General features: G+C 40.5%; 2 protein-coding genes across 2 annotated transcripts in view; one reads left to right on the plus strand and one right to left on the minus strand.

The window, feature by feature from the left end:
• The first annotated feature begins 13,051 nt into the window (after positions 1–13,051).
• Positions 13,052–19,448, plus strand: LOC107375992 (indoleamine 2,3-dioxygenase 2). Its single transcript, XM_015944853.3, has 10 exons — positions 13,052–13,612; positions 14,190–14,285; positions 14,415–14,534; positions 17,019–17,137; positions 17,258–17,272; positions 17,378–17,477; positions 17,638–17,755; positions 17,871–17,922; positions 18,054–18,202; positions 18,377–19,448. The coding sequence occupies exons 1-10, from the start codon at positions 13,523–13,525 to the stop codon at positions 18,751–18,753; spliced, it is 1,236 nt and encodes a 411-aa protein (XP_015800339.1). The 5' UTR covers positions 13,052–13,522; the 3' UTR covers positions 18,754–19,448.
• A 2,444-nt stretch (positions 19,449–21,892) lies between these two features.
• Positions 21,893–25,977, minus strand: part of insyn2ab (inhibitory synaptic factor 2Ab) — a 35,595-nt gene continuing 31,510 nt past the window's right edge. The window contains exons 5-6 of the mRNA XM_054750330.2: positions 24,793–25,238; positions 21,893–23,529 (exon numbers count right to left, since the gene is read on the minus strand). Of these exons, the coding sequence (XP_054606305.1) occupies positions 25,055–25,238 (184 nt within the window). The 3' untranslated portion in view covers positions 21,893–23,529; positions 24,793–25,054. The remainder of the gene's footprint in view (positions 23,530–24,792; positions 25,239–25,977) is intronic.

Raw genomic sequence — 25,977 nt, forward strand, 5'->3', positions numbered from 1 at the left:
TTCTTGGAACATGGTAACAACGTTATTTATGATAACGTTCCAGATACTTTATGCCGATGTTCCAGCAATGTTTTGCTAACCTAAAGATAACGTTCCAGAAACATTTTTCTAGCCTTTAGATAACGTTCCGATAATGTCAGGCTAACGTTTTAGCAATGATTTACTAATGTTGCAACAATGTTTTTCCAAACATTAACAAAACGTTCCGGTAACATTGTAGCAGTATTGCAGCCATGTTATGAACCTATTCTGGGAACGTTATGCTAATAATCAAATAACGTTTCAGTAACCTTATGCTAACGTTCCAGTAATATTATGCTAATGTTCTGTTAACGTCATGCTAACCATAAAATAACGTTCAAACAACTTTTAAGCAAACATTCCAGCAATGTTTTTGTAACGTTAACACACTATTCCAGTAACGTTAAAAAACTAGACATTTTTACATTTTTCAAAATAAGCATTCCCATAATGTTCTTACAACAAATTTTTGTTAGCTGGGTACATGGTAAAGCACTTTGGAGTCCTCTGACTCTGAAAGGCCCTATACAAGAGTGGGTCATTCATCATTTAGATCATGGACCCAGAGATGTTTATGAATCTAGAGAACGACGTTCCTGCAGGTTCTGTCAACACACAACTGACCGTGATGTGACATCTGGGAGGCAGAAGCAGCGAGCTTCAGGAGCATCACCTGCTAACTCTAGAAGTTCTGCTAGATGAACCCAGATGTGAGCGGCTCCTGCTATCCTGATACTTCTCTGTTAGAAGTGAGGAAACCAGAACACTCCATCCGTAAAGCTCTGCAAGCGCTCATCTCTGACCTCATCCCTCCTTTCCTTTTGTAGGTCACAAACACGAACAGCAAACAGCAACACCGACTTTCACACACAAACAATCATGTAGTTTGTTTTTCAAAGTAAGAGAAATAAAGCCTTTTGCATCTGTGAAAGTGATGTAAATGCGTAGGGGAAGTTCGTTAGAAATTCGTTGGAATATGCCAGATAATTAATAAAACTAAAATCACTTCCCCGAGTGATTCAGTTTTTGAGCAGAACTTCTGAGATGCCAATCTGGAGGAACCTCTTTGAACCATAAAAGCTGATGACAAGCAGTCAAAGCCTGCCTGCAGCTGATGCAGCAAAACTCTCCTACCGTTTTGGTCAGATTTTTCCATAGTCCATTGCTTAGTTATCACGAGTTTTACTTTTTATAAATGAGTAAATTGCAGGTAAATTTTTTTCCAATTCATATAAAATGTAGTCCAAAAATAGTATTTGAAATGTTTATTGTGGATATTTGGTTTTAAAATCCATAACAGTAGAGTTTTCTAGTAAAAAGTTCCTTTCTCTTGTTTCGAAATCTGAACCTCTGACGTTACCAAAGGGAATTAGAAGCTAGGCTGCCTCAGCTCAGTGTGGAGAGTGGCTAGTTTTAGGGTAGAGAGGTTATCCAGTCAGTGTGTGTTTACTAGTGTTGGATTGTGTTCAGTGGCGGCTGGCCAGTAGAGGGCGATAGGGCGCCGCCCTCCCAGTTTCCCCAGTGTTTTTAATTTTTATTTTAAAAAATAAATAAATGAAATTAACAATAATCACATATTCTAAGTTAATTGTGTGTTTTGTAACAAAAATAAATCATATATATATATATATATATATATATATATATATATATATATATATATGTATGTATGATTTATTTTTGTTACAAAACACACAATTAACTTAGAATATGTGATTATTGTTAATTATTGTTAATTTCATTATATATATATATATATATATATATATATATATATATATATATATATATATATATATATATATATATATATATATATATATATTGGTCTTTGCCGGTCTCTGCCGAGCGGTGGAGGCTGTGTGCTGTTTTTCAATCGCCCAAACAAGACGGGACCAGTTGTCCAATTGCTGACAAGAAAATCAAAGGGTAGGAATGGGAATGTATCCAATCAGCGTCGACGTTGTTTCAGAAGCATGATGGGCGATAGAGCTACCGCCAAGGCTTTCGTTGGTGTTCGGTAGAACTCGGAGAGTCTCGACTCCAGCACGTTTTTGGTCATGACTCGTGACGGTCGTGACGCAGACGTAGACATGGGCGCCAGTGCGCCTACAACCAGCAGCATGGAGACCGGATCTCAGCTGCCACTGAATTCGGTCTCTTCTCCAGTATCCATTCGAGAGGAGAACTATGGTGGAAAAACTTAATGTCAAAGAGCTTGGACCAGATCAGCCCGACGTAAAGATAAGCCAGCAGGAGGAGGAGAAGGGTAAATTGTACACACGACGCTTCTCCCAAAATTGGTACACCAGGAAGCAGTGGCTAGCTGGATGCAATCACGCTAATGCGTTATTTTGCTTTCTGTGTTTGTTATTCAAAACGGCTGGGATCCACAGAAGGTGGATGTGGAACTTGTGTCTCATTGGGGACTCCATTCATTCTCTGACTGAGGAATGCAGCGCATCAGTGCAGCAGCCAACAAAGAAACGGAGGACGTTTGGATAGGGAGAACAGCAGCTGGGTGCAGAGGTAAGCTGTACATTACATTTCTGTAAACAAGACAATCAGAATCAGAAATCCTTGGTTGTCCCACAAACCGGGACATTTGTTTAATAACATGTACATTGTTTAATGTGCAATAACTGTAAAAACTAATTTCAACACACATACCTATTATACATATTTAATCATGTAAATGTGTATTTCAAGTAAATTTGTACATACATCAATCTGATTCCATTTTACTTGTTACACTTCTGCTGCAGCAAACAAATCTCCCAGCTTTTGGGACAATAAAACATTTCTGATTCTCAATGAGATGTTTTTACATTTGAACTACGGCCTCTTTCTTCAGTTATCATGTTTGCTCGGTAATATAATGTTCTGATTACTGACATTTTGTGTATGGTAGGGTATTCTGATGTCCATAATAAATAATGGTCTGTGTGTGTTGGTTTCCTATATGTGTTTATGGTTAGGGTCCTGTCGGTCTGCCTGGTTATTTTCATGTCTATAAATGCTATGCTGTCACCTGTTTCTGACTTAAATGTGAACTTTATGTTACCTGTGTCGTCAATGTTATTTAAGTGTTGTGTTAGTGTTTGTGTTTGTCCTTTTGGTATGATTTCCAGTATGTCATCTATGTAGCGTTTACATAATTTTATTTCGCAGTTTGGGGGAGCAGTGGCTATGGCTTTTTGTTCTAGATCTTCCATGAAAAACTTGCACAGGGTGGCAGATAACAGGTTACCCATGGCGAAGCCTTCCAGTTGTTTGTATATTGTGTCATCGTATGCGAAGTAAGTAGAGTTAGCTACCAGTCCTATCAGTTGTGCTATGTCATCTGCTGTGAGGTTTGTTCTTTTGTGTAAAGTCTTGTCCTGTCTGATTTTGTTAACTACTATGTCCATGGTTTTTTGGGTTGGTGTTTTTGTAAACAGGGATGTGACGTCATGTGAGATGAGTATGTCGTTATCTTCTATTGCAATTTTTTTTAGTTCTTTTGCCAGTTCTATATTTTTGCAGTGTTGATCTGTGTTGCCTAATAACGGGCTGATGATTTAGCTGATTTCTTTGGCCATGTTGTATGTTGGTGTACCTATGCTGTCTACTATTGGTCTAAGTGGGGTGTTTTGTTTGTGTATTTTTGAAGTTCCGTATATTCTTGGTATTACATTTGCTGTAGAGATCCAGTGTTTGTACATGCTTTCTGTTAATTTGCCTTTTTCTTGTAGTGACTTCAGTAATTTTGTCATGTTTTTCTTAATGTTTTCTGTTGGGTCTTTTGTAAGTATTTTGTATGTGTTTTTGTCCTCTAGCATCTGTTTCATCTGTTGTTTATATTTTTCTTTGTCCATTACCACTATGGTTCTTCCTTTGTCTGCTGGTAGAATAATTATCTGTTCATTTTTTGATAATGCTGCCATGGATACCCGACATGGGCAATAAACAAAGGAAAACAACAAACAACAACAGAAAGAAAGGAACAACCAAAGCAAAGGACCAGAAACCTAAAAAGACAAGAACCAAAACCAGTGATAACCCTACCATACATCAAAGGCATAACAGAAAAAATAAGAGCAACAATGAAAAAACGCAACATAAACACACCAACAAAACCATACACAACAGTTAGAAACAGACTAGTACACCTAAAAGACAAGATACCAGCAGGGCATAAATGTGGAATCATTTACGAAATCCCATGCAAACTCTGCAATAAAACTTACATACATAAGAGAAACCGGACACCAACTCAACACAGGAACAATAGAACATAGAAAGGAGTGTGAGAAAGAAACAAGTCAAAGACACACAAGAGCAGCAAAACAAGAAGCAGAAAGCACAGTAAAGAAGTCAGCCATAACAGATCACTGCATAAGAGAAAAACATTTAATTGACTGGGACAACACAGGGATCATAAACACCGAACAACAGAAATACAAAAGATGGATAAAGAAAGCCATAGAGATAAGAAGACGTGGATGTGGGACCATGAACAGAGACGATGGAGTTTACTCATTGGATTATGCATGGGACTGCATCATCGGAGAGGGGAGAGTGGGCAGCAGAGGGCGACAACGTCCTCTGCTGCACGCGGATAAACGGAGTAGGAAGTGACGCCACTAACAGCATCAGCTCTGAAGATGTTTGCTGCCGCAAACGAAACCGTCACCAAGGTAAAAAGAACCAAAAATGGAATTAGAAGACAAACACAGCAAGAACGTACTAATTAAATTGTCTGACTCTCCAGTGAAAGTTTACGGAGGTGGAGAGTTGGCAACCTGGAAGAGCTGAGGCGCGGGTTTTGCACTGAAGCTCTGCGGGGCTTGGGACAGGAGGTTCCACAGGAGAGACATTGTACGTGGATCTGGCAAACCAGTTCATCCATCTGACACCGGGGACGCACTGGCCGCGGAAGTGCCGCGAAAATGGGACCGCCTTCATTCGGCGCCCTTTTTAAGCTATTCTATAGACCACATGGGCCGCCGAAGCGCCGCGAATCGCCTCGCGCCGGCACTCCAGCCCGCGCCGTGCAGCGATCATTTCGGCATCTGTTCTATTTTTTCGCGAGCCGTAGGTGAATCGCGTCAATTCTGGCAGGAAGTCAAACCTAGACATAAGAGGCAGGCCGGTAAATTTAACAAAATAAAGCATTTCAAAATAAAATTCCGCGAGCAGCGGCCGAATTTCGTGAGCGATTCGCTTCTCGGCGCTTCCTGGCGCTTCCGCGGCCGGTGTGTTCCCGGCGTGAGCCAGCCGTTGGTTAGATGTGGCCACTTGATCCAACAAGGTATATATTGCTCTTTCGTGTTGCACCAGGGTCTCTGAAATAGCTGGGGGGACTGATCCTTTTGGGTCTGATTGGCCAGATGATTCTGTCATGTTTGGGTGGAGGCGTTTGACCCAGGGCATGAAGAAACAGGCAAGCTCCAGGAAAGGAGTGAAACGACTCAAAAGGCAACAGCCATGGGTCCAGAAGAGGTGAGCAGTGGGAGAGCTTGCGGATGGGTAACAGGTAGAGACGTGGCTCAAAAGAGGTCCAGGAAGTTATTGTTGACTGGTGGATTGTTCCCGGAGAACCTGGAGATAGGGGAACAGGTTAGAATCTGGAAATTGCTTCTTGGAAGACTCGAATGTGGTGTCACTTGGTTATACCCAAGGTGAGTATCATCCGGCATCTTGGTGTCGTCTGCCTGCTCCTTAAATAGGTCATCCTCGCAGATTGGGTATTAGTTGCAGCTGTCCCAGGTCAGCACCTCTCACCTGAAATCGAGCTCAAAGATTGTTAGCTGTAGGCCACTCACCTCAGATGGTGACAAGAACACTCGAAGTTAAAGATTAATGAATAATAAACTCAGGATCTAGACAGCTGACAATAGTTCCGTCAGAGCAGGATGATGATTAAAAATTACAGTAATATTTTATTTTCTTAGGCTGGGCCAGTGGTGAAATGAAAAATTAGTTTCTTATTTCTTTTGCCAGCCAGAACTAGATGTCCTCTGTTGTGTGCATAAGTATGTGGGTGTTTCTGAGCCTGTGGATTCCTCTTCAACTCATCTATAAATGATAAATCACATTCTTTACTGGAACACAGAAAAGCCTCATATGTTTCTAAGGCATCGAGGGGGTCAGAGTTCAATGAGTCTGGAAAAAATGGTTGATCTTCTTTAATTAATATCCATTAATCATGCCATAAACAGAACCCAGTTGTCATGAGTTTTTACATTTAAGAGGTTTTGAACAATTGATTTAAATTTTTTCAAGATTTGCATGTACCAAACAGTGCAAAGCTTTAAACCTGAATTATTACTTTGCAGCCAATGAGCCAGACTTTGTTGAAATGGTAAAATTAAGCTTGATCAAAAGTGGTACTGGGGATATGAAAAAAAAGTTCATTCACCATATGATTTTTCATATCAGTCCATGTCTATATAATTATGGAAGAAATCACTATGTTGCTGATCTTTAATGCTTTCTGGTACTTTTGAGTGAGATTTGAAGATATCACAAGATAATTAATTAATTTAAAGATTTATTTTCTAAAACATAATCATGTCATCAAACATTGTACAACTGTTTTGTATGAATAGAATGGGTTATTTAAAACTAAAATCTGCAAGTGTTAAAGTGCGAGTAACAGCTAAATCAGCTTTCTTCTATAGATGAGTGTCTTATAGTGCTGTAGACATGTAGTCATTAATTTGGCAGTTTAGTGCAACAGTTTAGTGCAAAATTTATATTTCAGCCCAAAACCATAATTACAGTGGGATGCTAAAGTTTTGGCAGCTTCATGAATTTTCTGTATAAATCGTTGGTTGTTATGATAAAAAATTGTCAATTAAATATATAATTCAGGAGCCATACACAGTGATTTTTAATGAGTAAAACAAAGTTCATAGGATTTACAGAAAGTGTGCAATAATTGTCTAAACTTAATTAGGCAGGTGCATAAATGTGGGTACTGTTGTCATTTTGTTGATTCCAAAACCTTTAGGACTAATTATTGGAACTCAAAAATGGGCCATTTCTTAATTCTCATTGATGCTAGTGTGTTCTTGTGTACTAGACATATATGTTCTTTGCAAGGATACCAAAAAATCTGTTCAGTACAAGGAAGCGAGGGCGTCAGTTTGTTTTCAGAACTGCTGGGGACAATAACCATACACTTGAGTGGGGTTTAAAAACTGCTGGGGACAATAAAGTAGGCTAGCACAGGAGTCGGCAATCCGCGGCTCTGGAGCCGCATGCAGCTCCTCCATCCATCTGATGCGGCTCTCTGTGCTTGTAAAATAATGAATGGATATTTAAATAAAATGCTTTATATTTTACTGCATTAATTTTACATCTGTATGCCAATTCTAAATGTAAAGATTGTCTGCGTAAACCTGAACAGGTCCAACCCGGTCTTACTGTGAGACCGGGTTGACGCGTCACGCTTGTGCGTAATCATAGGCGCATTCTGAGCTGCTTTCTGACCTTCCCACCTACAAAGTTTAATAACAACAATCAAACGTGACAGAGCCTGGATTTGTATTCTGAAAGTCTAAACATGTTTTAAAAAGAAGCGTGTGACAAAAGTGGCACCTGCTCTGTAAAACCACCAACAGGGTGAAAAATACCAAAATATTGTAGGCAGAGACGGGCTACAATTTCTGGATCCACTTTATATAAATCGTTTTATTGATTATCGTCTTATGAAAGATAACTTTGACGTACATGAGCGACCAGGCACGTTGCAAGATTTTCAAAAGTGTGGGGGATGTTGTCTGTGCCTAAAATAATTTGATGTTATTCACCTTGTTAGTTTAATTTCCATAATAGCGGAGCAGGTGCGAATTTTAGATGCGTCACGCATGTCTCCGTTTTAAACATGTTTAAACTGTTCAGAATACAAATCCAGGCTCTGTCTCGTTAGATTGGTGCAACTAAAGTTTGTACTGAATGAAACTTTACATTAAACCATGTTGAAAAGAAAAGGATCCGATTAAATCGTTTCCCCCTCATTTACAGTCATGGAGTACAGTGCGGTGCGCATGGCTCTGGAGTTAATCAAGTTTAGTTGTTTCTCTTTGCAACAATCTTCACAAGAAGGCAAAACAGTTAAATGGCAGGTTAGATATTTCCATTTGACTGTTTATTTTGACGGATAAACTCAAGGATGCTGGTTGATTTCCTCCCACTGAAGCGGTCTGGAAACCCGGTCTCTCTGAGGGACGTGTCACTTGGAAAAATGTTATTTTTATGAAATTATGAAACTTTGGCTGAACAGCGCTTGTTCCCGTCTCTAATAAGGAGACGCATGACGCATCCAGTCTGAGGCAGAATTGCCACTTCAGCTCAGAAAGCACCTGTAGAGACATTTGATCACGCACAAAGTTCATGTGGAGCAGAAGAGGTCGGGCCACGGCAGGTGAAACGTTCCTAGCCTACATGAAGTGAAACTGTTTAATTGTAACATTAATATGTTACTGGGTACGCTGGTCTGGTTGGTTAGACCAGCGTTTGAAGTGGAAAACACACACACACACACACACACACACACACGCACACACACACACACGCACACACACACACACACACACACACACACACACACACACACACACACACACACACACACACACACCAATTAAAATAATGCTGACTGCATGGACTAGAAGACAGGTGATGGTTTATGTATTTAAATGATGATCAGGCTGCTGTAAAATGTAATCTCCATCCACATCCAGACAGAATTATACTCTATTCTTTCTCTATTTGCTCTGCTCTTGTCTGGGCTGACGTAGCTGATGGTGCGCGTGCCACGCCTAACTAGCGGCTGATGCACATTTTACGCATTTGGAGAGGTGGACTGGATGCTTTGCTTTTACTGGAAGATGGTCCACTTAACGCACGGGTGTAGACTACATATTAATGACAAATGAATGAAAATTAAACTGGGAGTTTTTTCTTCATATTTTAGAAATAAAAATGACGGGGTAAAACATTTATGACGTCTTTTTAAACTAAATTTTCCAGCCCGACCTGCCTGCTTCACTTAGTCACTGCTTATTAAGGTCCGTCCAAAATTACCGTGGCCCATCCAAAAATGAAAACCTGGCGCCGCGCCTGTTATAATCCTCTGCACATTGTTGTTCTCCACTTTATCAAACTCAGACTTTGTACAGCTAATGTCAAGATGTAAAATTATGAATTCAGTCGAGCTCTTCCGTCCCTCCCTCTCCTGCTCTCCTGGAAACCCGACATCGGCTGTCAGAAGCGGGAGGTGAAGAAGGAGATGAGGCAAACAGAGTGAGTGCGACTTAAAGAAACCAGACTGGTGTGGAGGTGAGCAAACCAGCTGGAAAAGTGTGGGTGTTGAATCCCCCACGGGTGCCACGCCCATGCGAGCGACCGGTACCGGCTGCTGTCACCTGTTGTGAGCAGCTCTCTGCTGTCTGAGGCTAGGCCCCACCCACAACGCTGCGACTGCTGCAGTGTTTTCTTTACTGTGGGAAATGGGTAATAGGTTGCCGACCCCTGGTATAAGATCTGAGCTGGTAAAACAAAAATCCTCATCAGCAGGCTTTTTTGAAAGTGGGGGGACACAGCTGCCAATCACAAATTTTGCCGGGGACATGTCCCCGGTGTCCCCGGTTAAAATGACGCCTATGCAATGAAGGCATTTGGAACAAAACCGTACTCTGTTGCATCATGGCAGCAAGCGTTGCTTTTTTCTACAGACGGTTAAACAACCTGACATAAAACTTAAAGTCTAGTTTGTTCCTTAAATAACAACGAAAAACATTACTTGTATTATATTTAGTCACATTTTGATCAAAACTGATAAAATACTAGCATTTTCCACCGTTAAATGAATAAAAAAGTTTCTTTTTCATCAAGTCAGAGCAACTCTGCTTTTATTTTAATAGTTAACTTTTTCATTAATTACCTTGTTAGTTTGCAACCCTTCTTCAAGCAGCCGGCCTTTGTCGCACACACATTCTTGACTCATCACTTGAGAGGGGACTTATTTTTTCAGAACTTAATTGAAAAGTATACAAAATCGCAAAATGTATAAACTCATAGAAAGCTATTGTTTACATACGGGTAACTGCGTACATCCACACAAGCTGGAGGGCAAGAACCCCGTCTCCAGCTATTAACCATAGCTGCATCTCTGTGATTGAAGCTAACAAAATAAAATATAAGGGTTTAGATATTACTACTTTAGAACATTTAACACATCTTTGTGCAGAATAACTAAAATTTCAAAGCTAATAGTGTTTAGTATTAAGCTTCCAGATCCGCTTAAAATAGCTAGTGAGCTATGGGGACGACAGTCCTCAGAAGCGGTCGCTTGCACATCTCACAGTTAAAACAACGAATGTGTTACTGGATCTTTTCTACATTTTGCGGGTTAATTCTGAAGGATCGCCGTGACAACGGTCGTTGGAAGCTCCATTTATTCTGACGAGCAACGTAAACACACAAAACGAATGACATTAGAATAGAATAGAATGCAATGGAATTGACTTTATTGATCCCACAGTGGGGAAATTCCCTGGTATTGCACAATTATTGAACACATACTGAGTATTGCATTGATATTATTGTGTAGTAGGATAATACCAATACCAGTTAAACTGAGGAGTTAAGACTCTTACTGCAGAGGGATGACCTACGGTAGCATTCTGTTTTACATCTTGGATGACTCAGTCTGCCTCTGAAGGAGTTGTCCATGGCCTCCACACTGAAATGCAGTGGGTGGGAGGGGTTTTCCAAGATAGAGCTGATCTTCCTCAGCATTCTCCCTTCACACATCTCCTCAACTGAATCTAGTAGGCAGTCCAAAACTGAGCTAACTTTTTAAACTAGCTTGTTCATTCTCTTTCTGTCTCAATTAGAGCTGCCTGCACCCCAACAGAGTGAATAACAGGGCAAACAACAGAGTGATGAAAGGTTTTAGCAGATGGGAATTAATTTCGAAGGACCTCAGCCTCCTCTGGAGGTGGAGGCGGCTTTGGCCCTTCTTATACAGAGCATCTGTGTTGTTGGACCAGTTCAGTTTACTGTTGAGGTGAACACTAAAGGTACTTAAAGGTATCCACCACCTTAGTATCTGGACCCTGGATGTTTACTGGTGAGTGAGAAGGAATGTTTCTCTGGAAGTCAATCACCATTTCCTTTGTCTTACTGGTGTTCAAGCGAAGATGGTTATGCTCACATCAATTCGCAAAGTCCATGATGACTGATCTGTACTCCAGGTCATTCCCCTCAAACACACAGCCGGCAATGGCTGAGTCATCAGAGAACTTCTGGAGGTGACAGCTGCTGGCGTTGTAGGTGAAGTCCGAGGTGTAGAAGTTGAAGAGAAAGGGTGATAGCACCATACCCTGTGGAGCTCCAGTCCTGCACACAACCTCTGCAGACATACAGTTGTGCATCCTCACGTACTGTGGCCTGTTAATGAGGTGGTTGATGTCCATGCAGTCAGATGTTCATCCACTCCTGTATCCCTCATCTTCTGCTGCAGTAGAGATGGGTGGATGGTGTTGAAGGCACTTGAGAAGTCGAAGAACATCACTCTCACAGTGCATTTTGCATCTCGAGGTGGGCCAGCAGCCGGCACTGCAGGTAGATAAGCGTGTCCTCCACCCCTATGTTTAGTTCATGTGCAAATTGCAGTGGGTCTATTTCAGCCCACTCCAATTACACAACACATTTTGTGTAATTGTTATAGCAAGACTGTTATGGCAGGTCACACACAGAACTACACACCACACTGGCGTTGACCGCTTGACATGTTTATTTCTCAGGACTGATCAGCAGCATAGTTCCCCTCCCCGCTGCTGTCTCCACACGGTCAGCGCTTCTCCCCCGGCTCCTCGTGCCTCACAGCCACATGATTTTTATAAAAAAGCCTGTAGGTTGTTAAAAAGCTATAACATGCTTTGTGTATGGGTATATGGGTTAGATATTTAACTTTTTTAATTTAACTATTCTATCATGAGACTTTGTTTGACACGATGTGGGAGGTTTATCCACTAGGATTCTCTACATGGCTGTTTGCCTTCAATGTATTTTAACAGCTAGAAACCTGTAAAATTTAATGTTTATTGTCCTTTTTTCTTTTACTTGTGCAGCCTATAGCTCTATCTGTGGTAACGAAGCTGATTCACTTTATTTTGCCACTATTTAACTGTTTATTTACAACTAACAGAAAAACACAACGATGGTCAATGGGGAGACGCCGGCTACTTACCCTCAAGCTAGAGGCTGGGGATGCACGTGACATCGCTTTTCAGTGGGTCCATACAAAGTTTAACACAGAACAAATGCTAGGGTGCAAAAATATGCATTAAATTCAAACAATTTATATGTAGTGAAATTATAATTTTTTAAAATGCCTTTTTGTCATGCAATCCATTAATTAATTTCATATAAGTCTTGGTATAGTTTCCGCTTTCACTTGTCTCTCTTCAAAACCCTTTCCCTGTCGGCTGAATCGGCACTCAACACCCCCTACACACACGCGCGCCACCACCTCCCACCCACCACCACACACATACACACACACACACACACACACACACGCACACGCACGCACACACGCGCACGCACGCACGCACACACACACACACACACACACACACAGACACACACACACACACACACACACACACAGACACACACACACACACACACATTGGTGGAATGGTGGGGAAACAGGTCTTTTTATGATGAGTCTTATTATGCAAATTATTTTGGTCATTTATCAGGGCTCCTGGGACATTTGGGGCACCAACAAAATTTCATATGCTTTATAGAAGCTCAAAGATCAGTTTCCAATTTCAAATAAATTCAATTGTTCTCCCTTCAATTACATCTTCATATACTGTCTATCGTCTATACAGTTGTTATATTAAATTACAGTTTGAGAAATTTGCATCACTGTAATTATGTTAAAGCCCAAATCTTACCACACATGCTGCACAATGAAGATGCATTTGGACAACAATTTGGCCATTACCTGACAACAGCACTTGTCGTCTTAGTTTATAGATGTGTTATATTTTTCTAGAGACTTTTATGATTTCTTAGCAACCATTTTTGTTTCTCCCAAGCTTCTAGCCTTTCTAATTTTCCACATGGACTCCTTAACAAACGTGCATTCACCGTCCTTCTCTGCATGAGGTCTACCAGCTCTACTGGTAGACTATTTATTTTGTATTACCTTACAGCCACCACTGCTGTTTTCAGTTTATTTAAACAGTAGCCACAAAAATGGGAAGGAACACTGCAGACTATGCAAAGCAGAATTTTTTTTTCTTTGAAGTCCTGACATTACTCCGCGAGAAATCTGATTGGTTCTTTGCAGTAGAGAGAGTGCAATAAAAAGGGATGTGACGAAGATAGTGGAAGCAAGCACAGAACAAGTTTAACAATTGATATCTTTGAGTCAGGCTCACAGAGCAATTTTCTTTTCAAAGCCAAGCTGGAGTACAGAGCAGAGCATATGGAGACGAACTACAGAGAGACACTGCAGGCGGACTTTGATGCATTTGATTTATCTGAAGAGCTGGGATTTATCCTTGAGGAGCCACTGGTGAGGTTTACTGTCATCCTTTCCTTCTCTAATACAGCAGACATCCTTCAAATGTTCGAAGAATACCAGTAATGCTCATTCTGCACAAGCTGATATTTATTTTGTTCACCCTTAAGCACTATTTTCTCTTCTACTGCCTTGATCTAAGTGTTTGGTCAGCAGCACTAGTAGTCCCTGTAGACTGAAACAGATAAGTGTGGTTGTTCTTGTGTAATGTTTAGGGAGGTTATTGATCCAGTGGAAGACTGCCTTTTCACATGACTCATGTAAAGGAGCTCAATTTGCTAAAAAAGAACCAGATTTGGATATTCGTTTCAGTCTTGTGAGCTAGTCAGTAGGAATGGGCCTGATTTAGCTTCCCTGATGATTTTCAAACTTTATTTATTTCCGCTTTCATTACATTGTTTCTGCCTCTGACTGATAACACCAATCATTCTCTGGCATGTAGGTCAGGCACTGTGGCAGACATGAGCTGATGATAATAATACTGATTATAATCAGCATAAAAATGCACAACACACTCACACACTCAGAAGAAAATCAATGAGCAAGTCATTTTACTCTCATTATCTTCTAGACTCACCTTCCAGACTATTATCGCGTGTGGTTGGACTTGGCAAATAATCTGACACATTTAATAGAGTCACGCAAGCTACGAGATCGGGTTCATAAGGTAAGAGTAAGCAAAGTTCATCAGAAAAACAAACTCAGAAGAGATATTCTTTGCAGTATAGCATCACAGTTTCAGCAGCAGAAATCCGGTGGTGTTTACAGTAAGTGTTTAAATCTGATTTTAATTCAGATGCCAGTTTTGAGTCCCCATCTGCTGAGTAACCATCGGGAGCTCAGACTAGCACACTTGGCCCTGGGGTTCATCAGCATGGGATACGTGTGGCAGGAGGGACAACAAGCACCTGGTCAGGTAAACATCATTGCAGAGGATTCAACTTTAGAGGAAATACTGTTTTAGTCATTCCGACTGCGCCACACTGGTATTTGCCAGCTGCTCTGTGAGGCTTAAGGCAGCTTTAATGTTTCTGCTGAAGTTGAGATACCTCTTTATTGACAAGTCGTCTTAATAAGACTTTCACACAGTTTTTGGAAACACTAAAACCTATAAAGTCAAAGTTCCTTGATAAAATCACACAAATAACTCCAGTTCTAACTCAATGTGGCTGAGCTGACACTGTGTCTGTCACAGGCCACTGCAACTGTGCAGGACAATTTTTATATTCTCAGGTCTTCATCTGGTCACAAAAACACAGAAAAGGAAAGAAACACAAAACAATGGGTGTGACTGATGACGTCTTTTCCTTTCACTTTCTTCACCCATGATTGACATTAGCACTTTTCTTATGTTCATGATACTATAGTTGGTATAGTCTGGGCCTCTCGACTTAGGCTACTGCACCCGCGACCCGACTCCGGATAAGCGGATGAAAATGGATGGATGGATGGATGGTATGGTATCTAATATATATAAAGTTGGGAAATCTTTGTTCTCCAGTGATGTATGCATCAGTGTTTAGGAACAAGAGGTGTGTGTGGGCAAGAATCTGGCAATACAATAAAAATCACAATACAGGGTACGATGCACGATTTGATAAATTAATACTAAAAGCCAGACGATATTTGCGATTTTTAGGACAGAATCCAACTGGAAAAGTCAGGCAAGACACATTCAGTGTTATCGGAGGATCTTGTTGTTGCATCAGAAACAAGGTGGTAGAAACTGTTGTAGACTAACCCCTCCTTTCCACCGGAGCCGTGATGGATCCGTCAGCAGCACGTTACTGCAGCAGCACGTCATAGCTGCTGATAGGAACCGCTGTGGTCAACAGAACCTTTTCCACCGGAGCCATCAGCAGCGCGAGTCGGCCGCGTCTCAGGAGCAGCATGTCGCGGCCCTTACGCGCCGGTTCTATTTTCTACACGTGACGCCTCTGAAACGGGTCAAGTTCGACATTTTTGGGGAAGGAAAGACAGGAAATCGGACGCGGAAATGGTGCGAAGCTTCCCGAGATTTTCAGAATAAAGAAACATACTGCCTTCCGATTGCTTTACTTTAAATAAAAAAGTTATCACCTAGCTAGCGGTCTCCTTTGTTTTTCCATAATGGATGACGAAAGGTTGATTACTGAAGTAGAGAAGTACCCATTCCTGTTTGATCCCAGTCACAGTTTTTATAAAGACAACGTCAAGAAGGATAACGCATGGAGTGGCGTATCTGCGGTTTTGGGGCAAGATGGTGAGTTATGTGAGCCATGTAGTAGTTTTTTCCTGTTTCTTGTTGTGTTTACTGACAAAGTCATGCATGATTTTGCTAATGTCGCATGACTTCGTGCTCTGTCAGTTACAGCTGCTCCCCTGCTGCTTCGCGTCTTGTGGGAAGGGGCAAGCAGCAGCTTACGCAAGCAAGACGTGCTGCTGCAGTAACTTGCTGCTGATGGCTCTGGTGGAAAGGAGGGGTTATGGTCAGAGTTGGAATTGCACTCCATGAAAAAAAAACAGTGAATGCTTGCATGTAAATGCTCTATAAAAATTGATACACTGTTTTTGAATAGCAATACAGAATGATAACAGGAAATATTGTGATATTTCAGTATATCAACACTTTCTTACATCCCTATTAGGAGCTTAACTTATTGGTCTTAAAGCTGAATAACTCACCATTATGAGGGAATCAGATGTGTAACCTTTAAATACTTTAACGTCAAAGACTCATTCTAATAAAACAAGATTTTGGTAGTCATGACGGATATCTGCTCATACTGAATCAGGATCCTCTGGAGGTTTATCCTGTTAAAGGGGCGTTTTCCTCCCCACTGCTGCTACTTGTTTGCTTGTTATGGGGATTGCTGTAAAGTCCCTGACAGAACAAGTCAGTGACTTGATGCACTCGGCTGGGTTCTTTATATAGGAAACTTTCAACTAATTGGCATAATTACGTGAACTCAATTGGAATGTTTACTTTGTGAAGTGCCTTCAGACGACTCTTGTCATGATTTGACGCTATATAAATAAACAGAATTGAATTGAAATAGAATGCATCCTATAAGTTAAGCTTGCCAATTAGCACAAACATAGGGAGTTATGTTATTTCATCTTGATGAAGACAAGATGCTATTCAGGATATCTTGTCTGAAAATGTTTAACTTTTGTATTAAACCACTTATTCATTTAGTATTTATGAGCCGAAGTAAAACCTTAAACCTACCAATGAGTTAAAAACATCAGAAGAGTCATTGGGTTCAGACATGTCCTCTGGGAACATCAGTTTTTACAGATTAGATAAATAGTATTGACTGGTTGAGGGCTGAGCAGAAAAACAGATGCTCAGAAACATACAGTTATCATTTTAAAAATGATCTCTAAACTGACCTTTACTTTTATGATGGTTTAACAGATTCTCCCAAAAGCACTGGCCTGGCCTTACTGGAACATTTCTCGCAGACTTGGACTTCCGCCCATCTTGACCTACGCAGATTCAGTTTTAGCCAACTGGAAGTTAAAGGATCCCACTGGGTAATTGGAGTAACTTTTATGTTCATAAAAAACGTTGTTGTGGTGTAAATACGCAATATTGTGTCTCTATAAATCTTTTCCCACCAAAATAATGGCAGTGTTCTTTCACTTTTGTTTCAGGGACATGGAAATTGGGTAAGTAGGACAAAGGACTGTTCTCACTTTCAGTCAACACTCGTGATACTTACTGTCTAACCATTTATATGATGTTTGTCCAAAAAATAAATAAATAAAAAATAGGAACATGGACCTGATATTTTCCTTTCCTGGTGGGGAAAGCTGCAGGGGATTTTTTATGGTGTCATTACTGGTGGAGATGGCTGCCAGTTCAGGCATAACGGTCAGTCCTATCTGCTTCCTCTTTTTTCTATCAGCCCAAAGATGGCCCAGCCTTCAGCCCTACGTTTCTATTTTGTCTCCTCTCCTGTTTGCCTCCCATGCAGATACTGTGTGAATCTTTGCTTCTTGTAACTTAACAGTAGATTTTAAACTTTGACCAGGGGGCCCTGGAGGTGATGCATGCCATGAAAGTCTCAGATCTTATCGGCATACAGAAGGGTCTAATCAAAGTGACGCAGTCTTTGAAGAAGATGAAGGAAACTTTCCAACTCATGCACAGTAATTTTGATTTAAACCTACTTCAATGTGAATTAAACCAGTTAACATGCTGTGCCTTTTATTAAAACTGCAGACTTGAAAGTAATTAAAATGACTCAACCTCTGCGCTGTTCAGATCATGTGGAGCCAGCTGCATTTCATGGAACACTGAGAATTTTTCTCTCGGGGTGAGTTTTGGGGCCATGTTCCACATATTGACATTTTTAATTATCTCTTTTTATCCTTCTTTCATCTGGTGAAGATTTATCTCTTAAGATACCACCTTGAAACTTGAAGGAACTCGTTCAAATTGTTTTAGGTGGCGAGATAACCCCATGCTTCCAAGAGGGGTGCTGTACGAAGGAGTCAGCAATGAGCCCATTTCCCTATCGGGTGGAAGTGCAGCCCAGAGTTCCTCAATTCAGTGCTTTGATGCTTTGCTATGCGTCCAGCACGAGGGTGAGACAGGTAAAGAGGCATTTCCCTCCGTTGTTAACCTATTCGGAGGGTTGTGATGAATGAATTTGTGCAGTTTGTGCAGTCAGTCGATAATTTCTGGCAGAGAATACTTCCGGGAGATGATGTTATTTTCACTCTTTCACAGTCTCCTCTCTGTTGTCTTTATCGATTGACCCTATCTAGGAGACTTCCTGACACGCATGAGAGATTACATGCCTCCTGCACACCGTCAGCTGATAGAAACTCTGTCTGTGTGTCGGTCACTGCGAGACTTTGTCATTAAGTCTTCCAGCTCCGACCTCTACCAGGCCTACAACTCCTGCGTCTCGGCCCTGGCTGATTTACGGAGCTACCACCTTAATACTGTTGCCAAGTATGTCATTGTGCCAGGAAACCAAGTCCGATCTATGGGCTGCCCCCTCAGGGGGGTGGGCTCTGCTCTCAACACTACCGGGACTGGAGGGTCCAATGTTATGGTCTTCCTCAAGAGCGTTCGTAACACCACCCAGAAAGCACTAATCTTAGAGAGACCAACGACATCAAGAGAAACAAAGATGTGATCCTTTTTTTACACCCTAATGTCTTGTACACATGCTAATATTTTATGCACTATTTGTTTATACGGTTCTATTTATGAAATATTTACTAAAAATGATAGCTAGAGATTTTGCTGGGACCAATGCTAGTCAGTTGTGGTCTTTTTGAAGTCCCCTCACCGCTGCAATGCAGTATTTTATTTTACAGGAAGACTCTGCAAGCAGAGTGAGCTTTAGTTTCCGTCACCAGTTCCAGAAGAGGAAGTTAGGAGTTGAACTTCTCTTTTGGCTGAAGAAATGCTGTGGTCATTATTCTGTGACATCACTGCCATGTGTTCAGTGTGAAGCTTTGAAACGGAGAAAGGTCAAACGCTGTTATTTAGTCCTAACAGTTGCTCTTGGCAGCAGCTGCCACCACACTTCTTGGCTCTTTTGAGCCACAAGAAAGAAGTAATGAATAGAATTTTCAGAAACAAAAACATTCATGAATGATACAGAAACTGAAACATGTACTAATCCTATTGGTAGATGTGAAATAACACTTTTTTGTCATGTTAGGCTTTGATTATGAACATGCTGCTGAGTAGCAATATTCCACTACTGCTTTCAAGCCACAAATGTCTAATCTGTAAAGCTCAAAGGTATTTGCACACCTTTAAATCTTTGAGTATCTTTTGTTACAAGATTCCTTATTTTATAAATATTTCTACTTGCATGTATTCCTGTCTGTTCCTATAATATTGATTGATCATGTTGTTTTTGAGCTTTGATGGTCCAAAAAGTCAATATTAAAGAGCATCTACTGTATGCATTAAGTAAATGATGCTGGAAGGTTGCTGAGAAAGTCAAATGAAATGAGAAAAAAAAATTAAAAATATGTATAAAAACAAGAGGAGGGTATGATAGAAGGGTGTAAATGTTAAAATAAAAACAAAAGCAATATCCTGAAGGGAATGAAGAAAGACACAGTAGTGATGAAAAGAGCGAAGGATGGATGTGGGATCGGGTCACTCAGTTTGATGGACTAGAACTGTATCTCCCCTGCAAGACTTGAGGGTCGCGTGTCTTCTTTCTGTTGAATCACATCTGAAGATGCAGGGAGCAAGCACAGCTTCACAGCTGCTCAGCCCTCATCATAGTCTGAGGAAAACATGGACTGTGAGTGTGACAAGCATTAATGGCACTCGGAACAAAGTTTTAAACACACCAACTACCAACAGCATTTTCCTCATCCTTTTATCAAAGGTCAAGTTCTGCCATTTTTTTCAAAGCTGATAGTGTCTCTAAAATATGCACACAGTGCCCTTTGGTGTCAGCACTGCAACACACCTTCCATGGCAATATGTGGCACTTGGTGCAAACGCTGTCATGCAAATGAACTGAGTCTGTCGAAGCAGGTCAGGTGGTCATGGTAAATCACTTTTGTCCTTGAGGGGGCCAAACATACTGTAGGACTGTTTTTTAACCCTCCCTTGCAGAGCAACAATCAACTAATTAAGCTGAGGATTGATGTCTGTTAAACATTATTTAAACACAAGGTTTTCTGTTTGGTCATTTTTACCCTGGTTTACCTAAAACTTTTGTCTATACACCACTTTCTCATGACATCCTGTTGTGGACAAAATATGAAGCAGTTTGCAGAAGCACTTACTTAAGATGACATTAAATTCTTTTACAGAAGTAAATGTATAGGAGGAGTTTGGAATTTGATCAGCTTTTCAAATGTATATAATAGATCAAAATTTGAAGAGATAATGTGCAGCTTTTACCAATAATCTCTGGAAACATCCATCAAAATGTTGCTGAAAATTAATCAAATGATGCCCAGTTTTTGAGAAATATTGGCGGCTTTGTAACATAACCATAAAAATTGGGTCTAAAATACATGGGAGCGGGTCTACGGCTCTGGGCGACGCCATATTAGACGCCATGTTTCCTTTTTACGGGAACCCGTGGGGACAAAATGTGTTTACTGATCTGTAACAAACGGTTACAAAACTTTCACCGTTGATAAATGTGATGGTTTTACACATTTACCTCTTCACTCGTTGCAAGTGATGAAAGGGAGTCTGATGTGCTTGTTATTTTGCTGGAGGTTGCACTCCCAGGGATTTTTGACCCTAATGGCCATCCATTGGTAAGATCTTACTCAAAGACAAAAATCCAGTTTGCTTGCAATAATTTAGGTATGTGCTGCCCCCTATTGCCAGGGAAAATATACAACAAATAAGTCCAGTAGTGACTAAAGCTGCAATAAATGTGTTAAAAGTTAAAATATTTAACTGCAACTGTGCTTACTGAGTTCATTTTAGCATATTTTGAATAAAAAAATGTTAAGCCATTATCCTGATTGGATGTTACTGTTGGATTGCAAAACAACAACATTTTTTAATGAAATTCTGCTAATTTACTGACCTAAATCAAGTTTTTAAACAATCAGGTCACATGATTAACATTACATAATTGCAAACATCTTGCAACAGTTGTGTGACTGCAGTGCAATATAATTGCTAGAGTCTTGGTTAAATTTCCATTGGTTTGCAGGTAACTCCTTTTTAATGGCTACGTTCTTCTCTCGGAAAGTCTCCATATTTGTTGCAATGGCTGAACGACTCTGTGACTATTTTGCAAGAGTACTTCTAACATGTTCAAAATTCCAGCTACTTTATATCAAGTTGTTGCAACTAACTCAAGGGAATTCAGAAACCTTCGAAATGTTTCAAGACATGCTGAACACTCCCCTATGAAGCAGCTTAATGCAATACCACCATAACAGTTCAAATACACCATAAACTTTTTAAAGTTGCATGGATAAAAAATATTCCTCTTGCATCTTGTGAATTATAACAGATTTTCAAGCATTGCTGTACAAAATGTGAGGAATAATGTCAGCAATTATTTTACTGGGTCAATAAAACTAATTATGTTTTGTACATTTTACGTGTGGTAAATAATATAAGTGGCTTATTTAAGAATTTTCTCCCAAATTAGATATATTTAGGTGTGAACAATTTAAATGTAACCCAGAGTCAATCATAGAACATAACTTCAGCTTATCATCAATACAAAAATCTGCTGATGATTCAACACATTTTTTTCCATGGCTCTCCATTCCAACAACATTCCATTAACCTTTGCAGCAGACATAATGCACCAGAACACCTTCAATTGAAAATGTTTTAATTGAGGTTTTAAAAACAGTAGAAAATGCATAATATTGCACATAATCATTAAATTGCACTTTCTTAAGGTACGGCTCTTTGAATGGATAATAGTGGCTAGAATAGTGCCACCCATGGTTTATTCTATTGAAGAGAGCCCAGCATTTATTCTCCTAACATTTAAAATGATCTACCCCGAATCTAAAGTTACAAAAGGCTTCCTATTCAATCAGTACCTGCTTTGTCACGAGCTGCGTGTTGCTGCTACATCATCAGTGTTTCAGTTTTTTGTTTTTATATACATGACCAAAGCTGGTAGCTACAAGTGTGTCCTGCTGAGCAATTACTCCTTTAGCTCTTTATGTAGCCCTTTCTGCTCTTGCAAGTTCAGTGCACAGTTGTTTGTGTGGGCTGACAGACACATTTCTGATGCTGAAAACATCCATCCATCCATTGTCTGAACCCGCTTGTCCATGTAGGGTTCCGGAGGGGCTGGTGCCTATCTCCAGCTGTCAATGGGCAATCAGGCGGGGTACACCCAGGACAGAGTGCCAGTCCATCGCAGGGCAACACAGAGACACACAGGACAAACAATTATGCGCACGCACACACACACACACACACACACACACACACACACACACACACACACACACACACACACACACACACACACACACACACACACACACACACACACACACACACACACACCTAAGGACAATTTAGCCAGACCAATCAACTTAACAGTCATGTTTTTGGACTGTGGGAGGAAGCTGGAGTACCCGGAGAGAACCCACGCATGCACAGGGAGAACATGCAAACTCCTTGCAGAATGATCCCAGGCTGGGAAGCAAACCCAGGACCATCTTGCAAGGCAACAGCTCTAACCACTGTGCAGCCATGCTGAAAACAAGAAAACAAAAATACATTGCGTTTCTAGCAGAACGGCAAGAAAAATGAACGCACCTATGGAACTGGATGTTAAACAGAAAGTCAGTTTTGCTATGAAGCTGCAACATCTTCAGTAAGAGAATTAAAGTAACACTTGGTGGACTGAGAAATGCTTAAAAAGCCTTTATGTGTGACAAGAAAAACAAAAAAATGTAGCAGCTGTTAATTAAAATTTTGTTGAAGTTGTGAGGCTGTCATGATGAAAAATGAAAAAAAAAAAAACTGAAACACAGAAAAATTGCTTTCAATTTCAAAATATTGAGAAGTCACAATATTTAAGCTGTAAAATCTGTTCTCACAGTAAATTGTTAAAAAGATTATTATTTTGTAAAATATAGATTCTCAATGTGACTATAGCCAGATGAGAAACATCTGTTTCCTGGCTATTCGTCTGCACGGTGAGCTAAAGACAGGGATTGAGAGAAAAGAGACAGAGCTAGAAAGACATGATTTTAGCAGACAATCTATCAGAAAAGAGAAAATCAAATGAGAAGCAAGTTATAAAAACAGGAAAAAAGCGGAGGGGATAGTACAAGGTTATAAGAACAGCGCTGATAGTCTTTTACACATATTTAGATTTTTGATTGATTTGTGCTTTACTGAAGTTGGGGCTGATGTCCATTCAAAGAGTATAGCTTCTGTTATTCACGGTCCACTGCGCAGCACCTCCTCTTGTAGTAAAATGCTATAAAGGGGAGAAAAGCACAAAAATACATTGGATAATGCTGTCCATCCAACCTCCTGTTGGTGCTACACTTTTAAAGGTGTGAAACACACTTTTAATCAGTACATTTGGGGTGGGGGGTGGGGTCACGCCAGTTTGAGGGACTAGCCAACTGCCAGATTAGAGGAGAGCTTCAGACAACAGAATTTAAAGGAAGCGGTGTCCTGACCAACCACAAGCTTGTGCTCTCCATCTTGTTCAACGGATGTTTAGAAATGTGGGCTCGACTCCGTCTGTCCTTGCGAGTCTGTTGGGGAACCCTTGCAATTACGGAAAATGGAGTTATGTGTCTCTGTACCGACGCAGACGCATAAACTACGCTTAACTCAAGCCTGGAGGAGTTCTGCATGTGATGGAGCAGCCAATGCTAAGAGTTAGCTTCTACTAGCCAAGATGTTCTCTGGTGTCTCATGGACTTTAAACCAACAACAGACCTTCCCCGTCATGAGTCAAGATGGGTGAGTCCATGAATGTTAAGTGACAGCGTGATGTAGATCTGCCCCGATTTTCAAGTCCTATCGTTTCACCGTCTATTGTTTTTCAGAAGTTAATGCAGGAGATAGGTGTAGGAGACTATTTTCATGTTGAGCCTCAGAGTAACCATTTATAATCAGGAATAATAATTAAAATACGTTTTCAGTGTTCCACATGCATTTGTAGGCTGAGCAGCTGAGTTGACTATCATGAAAAAAGAAAGAGAAATCTTTGCCGATGCCATGCAGTTTAATCTACTGACACTTGCATTGGATAATTTTTTATAATGATGTCACTGTCTTGACCAAAACCTGTAACCTTACTGGTGGAGCTTCCAGCTTACTGTTGTTTGAGCTTCTCTAACTACCATTGGAAGAATCTGGATTTACGGTCTTGTGTTTTTGGAATTCAATCACCCAGTTCTTTAAATTGCCTCAGATAAGAGGTAATCGCAGAATAAGCTGCTTGGAAGAGAAGACGTGGCTGCTTTTCATGGGAAAATCTCATATATTCAGTTCTGCTGCTCAACCAATAAATGCCTTATAAAGTGTCATCAACCAATAAATGCCTTTTAAAGTGTCATTATTAATGTGGCCCCATTTAATGGAAAATAGCTGGGCTTTCCAGCCATGTAAGATTTATTGCCTAGGAACATTGTTTCAACAAAGAAATAATTGAGAAAACACAAGTGTCCTTACTTTTTATTACTAACCTTACATCAAATGAACCGATATGTAAATTGCAGCTCACCTGGTTTTTTGGAAGTGTTGATTCAATCCAGCAAACAAGCCAGAAAAAGAATTAACTGAATTTATAATGTTTTACGTTTCTGCTGTCATCCAGATGACCAGTCAGTCTGTGCTCAGAGCCCCAAAATCAACTGGCTTCCGGCATCATCCATTTGAATGGGTTGATCATCCTCATCTGCATATTTCCTTCAACCCTTCCGAGGATACCCAGGGTGTGATTGTGCCCCATTAAGATGGCCATTTCCAAAGCCTTCGTGCTTCATTCAAAGGAACCAGAGTTTCCAACGAGCATGCTTCTTGGACTCTGTCTTGGATTTGCGTTTAGGGGTGGATGTGAACACTTCGTTAGAATAAGGCAGCGCGGGGCATTGTTTGCTGTCCAAGGGGCAAAGTCTCTTCATCAGGGGCTGCAGCTTGTCCTCCTGCTGTTTAAAATCCAGCTCCACGCTGCAAAGTCAAGCAGAATAAGTGGAGTGTTAGAAGCTCCTGATTATTCTGTTTGGTATTCATGGAAGCTAACATCAGAAACATCAATTCAATGGCTTTGTCCTGCTTAGATTATGTTTGCATTAAAATATAGAAAAAAGCCAGGATTTTAGCTGCTCATGACATCAGACCTCCACATTCATGAGTGTAAACCCAGTTTGCTCGTCGTGATTTTTGTGCCCGCACCATAGCCAGACTATCTCCTAATAAGTCTCTCAGGCCTGAGAGAAATGTGGGACTTAATCCCATCCAAAAGAAACCATTGATACGCTGGGCAGACCCTGAATAAATGTCTGTATTCAGGAAAAGACTAAATGCACCATTGTACACAATTTCCACTTGCTTTATTGCTATTGATTTCTAGTACTTTGTTAGTTTATTTACTCCCAGTTTCTGGAAATTTATCAGAATGGAAAAAGAAAACATTTTTTTACAGAACTGATACCTCTAAAAATGTACCCATGTTGGTAGAAAATTCTGATTAATTTGTCATGCCTCCATTAGGCTATCCACACATAAATCCATTCCCTTCCAGTTCCATCCAAGAGCACTCGGCTAGCCCTCTATTAAAAAGCACTCTCCAGCTGCATCTTTTCAGACACATTTTAAGGTTGATCATCCATAAAAACCAAGTTCAACAAATTAGCAGTTGTCTCTAGAATAATTAAATGCCTTGTGAGTCAGTATCTTTGGGGAAAAT

Source organism: Nothobranchius furzeri, chromosome 12 (assembly GCF_043380555.1).
Source record: "Nothobranchius furzeri strain GRZ-AD chromosome 12, NfurGRZ-RIMD1, whole genome shotgun sequence".
NCBI classification, from domain to species: domain Eukaryota; kingdom Metazoa; phylum Chordata; class Actinopteri; order Cyprinodontiformes; family Nothobranchiidae; genus Nothobranchius; species Nothobranchius furzeri.

Bases quoted from the DNA above. Each gene is read 5' to 3' on its own strand.
- LOC107375992 (XM_015944853.3), top strand. From the start codon at position 13,523: ATGGAGACGAACTACAGAGAGACACTGCAGGCGGACTTTGATGCATTT. The intron at 14,535-17,018 runs GTAAACATCATT...ATGGTTTAACAG, and splicing joins GACAACAAGCACCTGGTCAG to ATTCTCCCAAAAGCACTGGC. The intron at 17,478-17,637 runs GTCAGTCCTATC...AACTTTGACCAG, and splicing joins CTGCCAGTTCAGGCATAACG to GGGGCCCTGGAGGTGATGCA.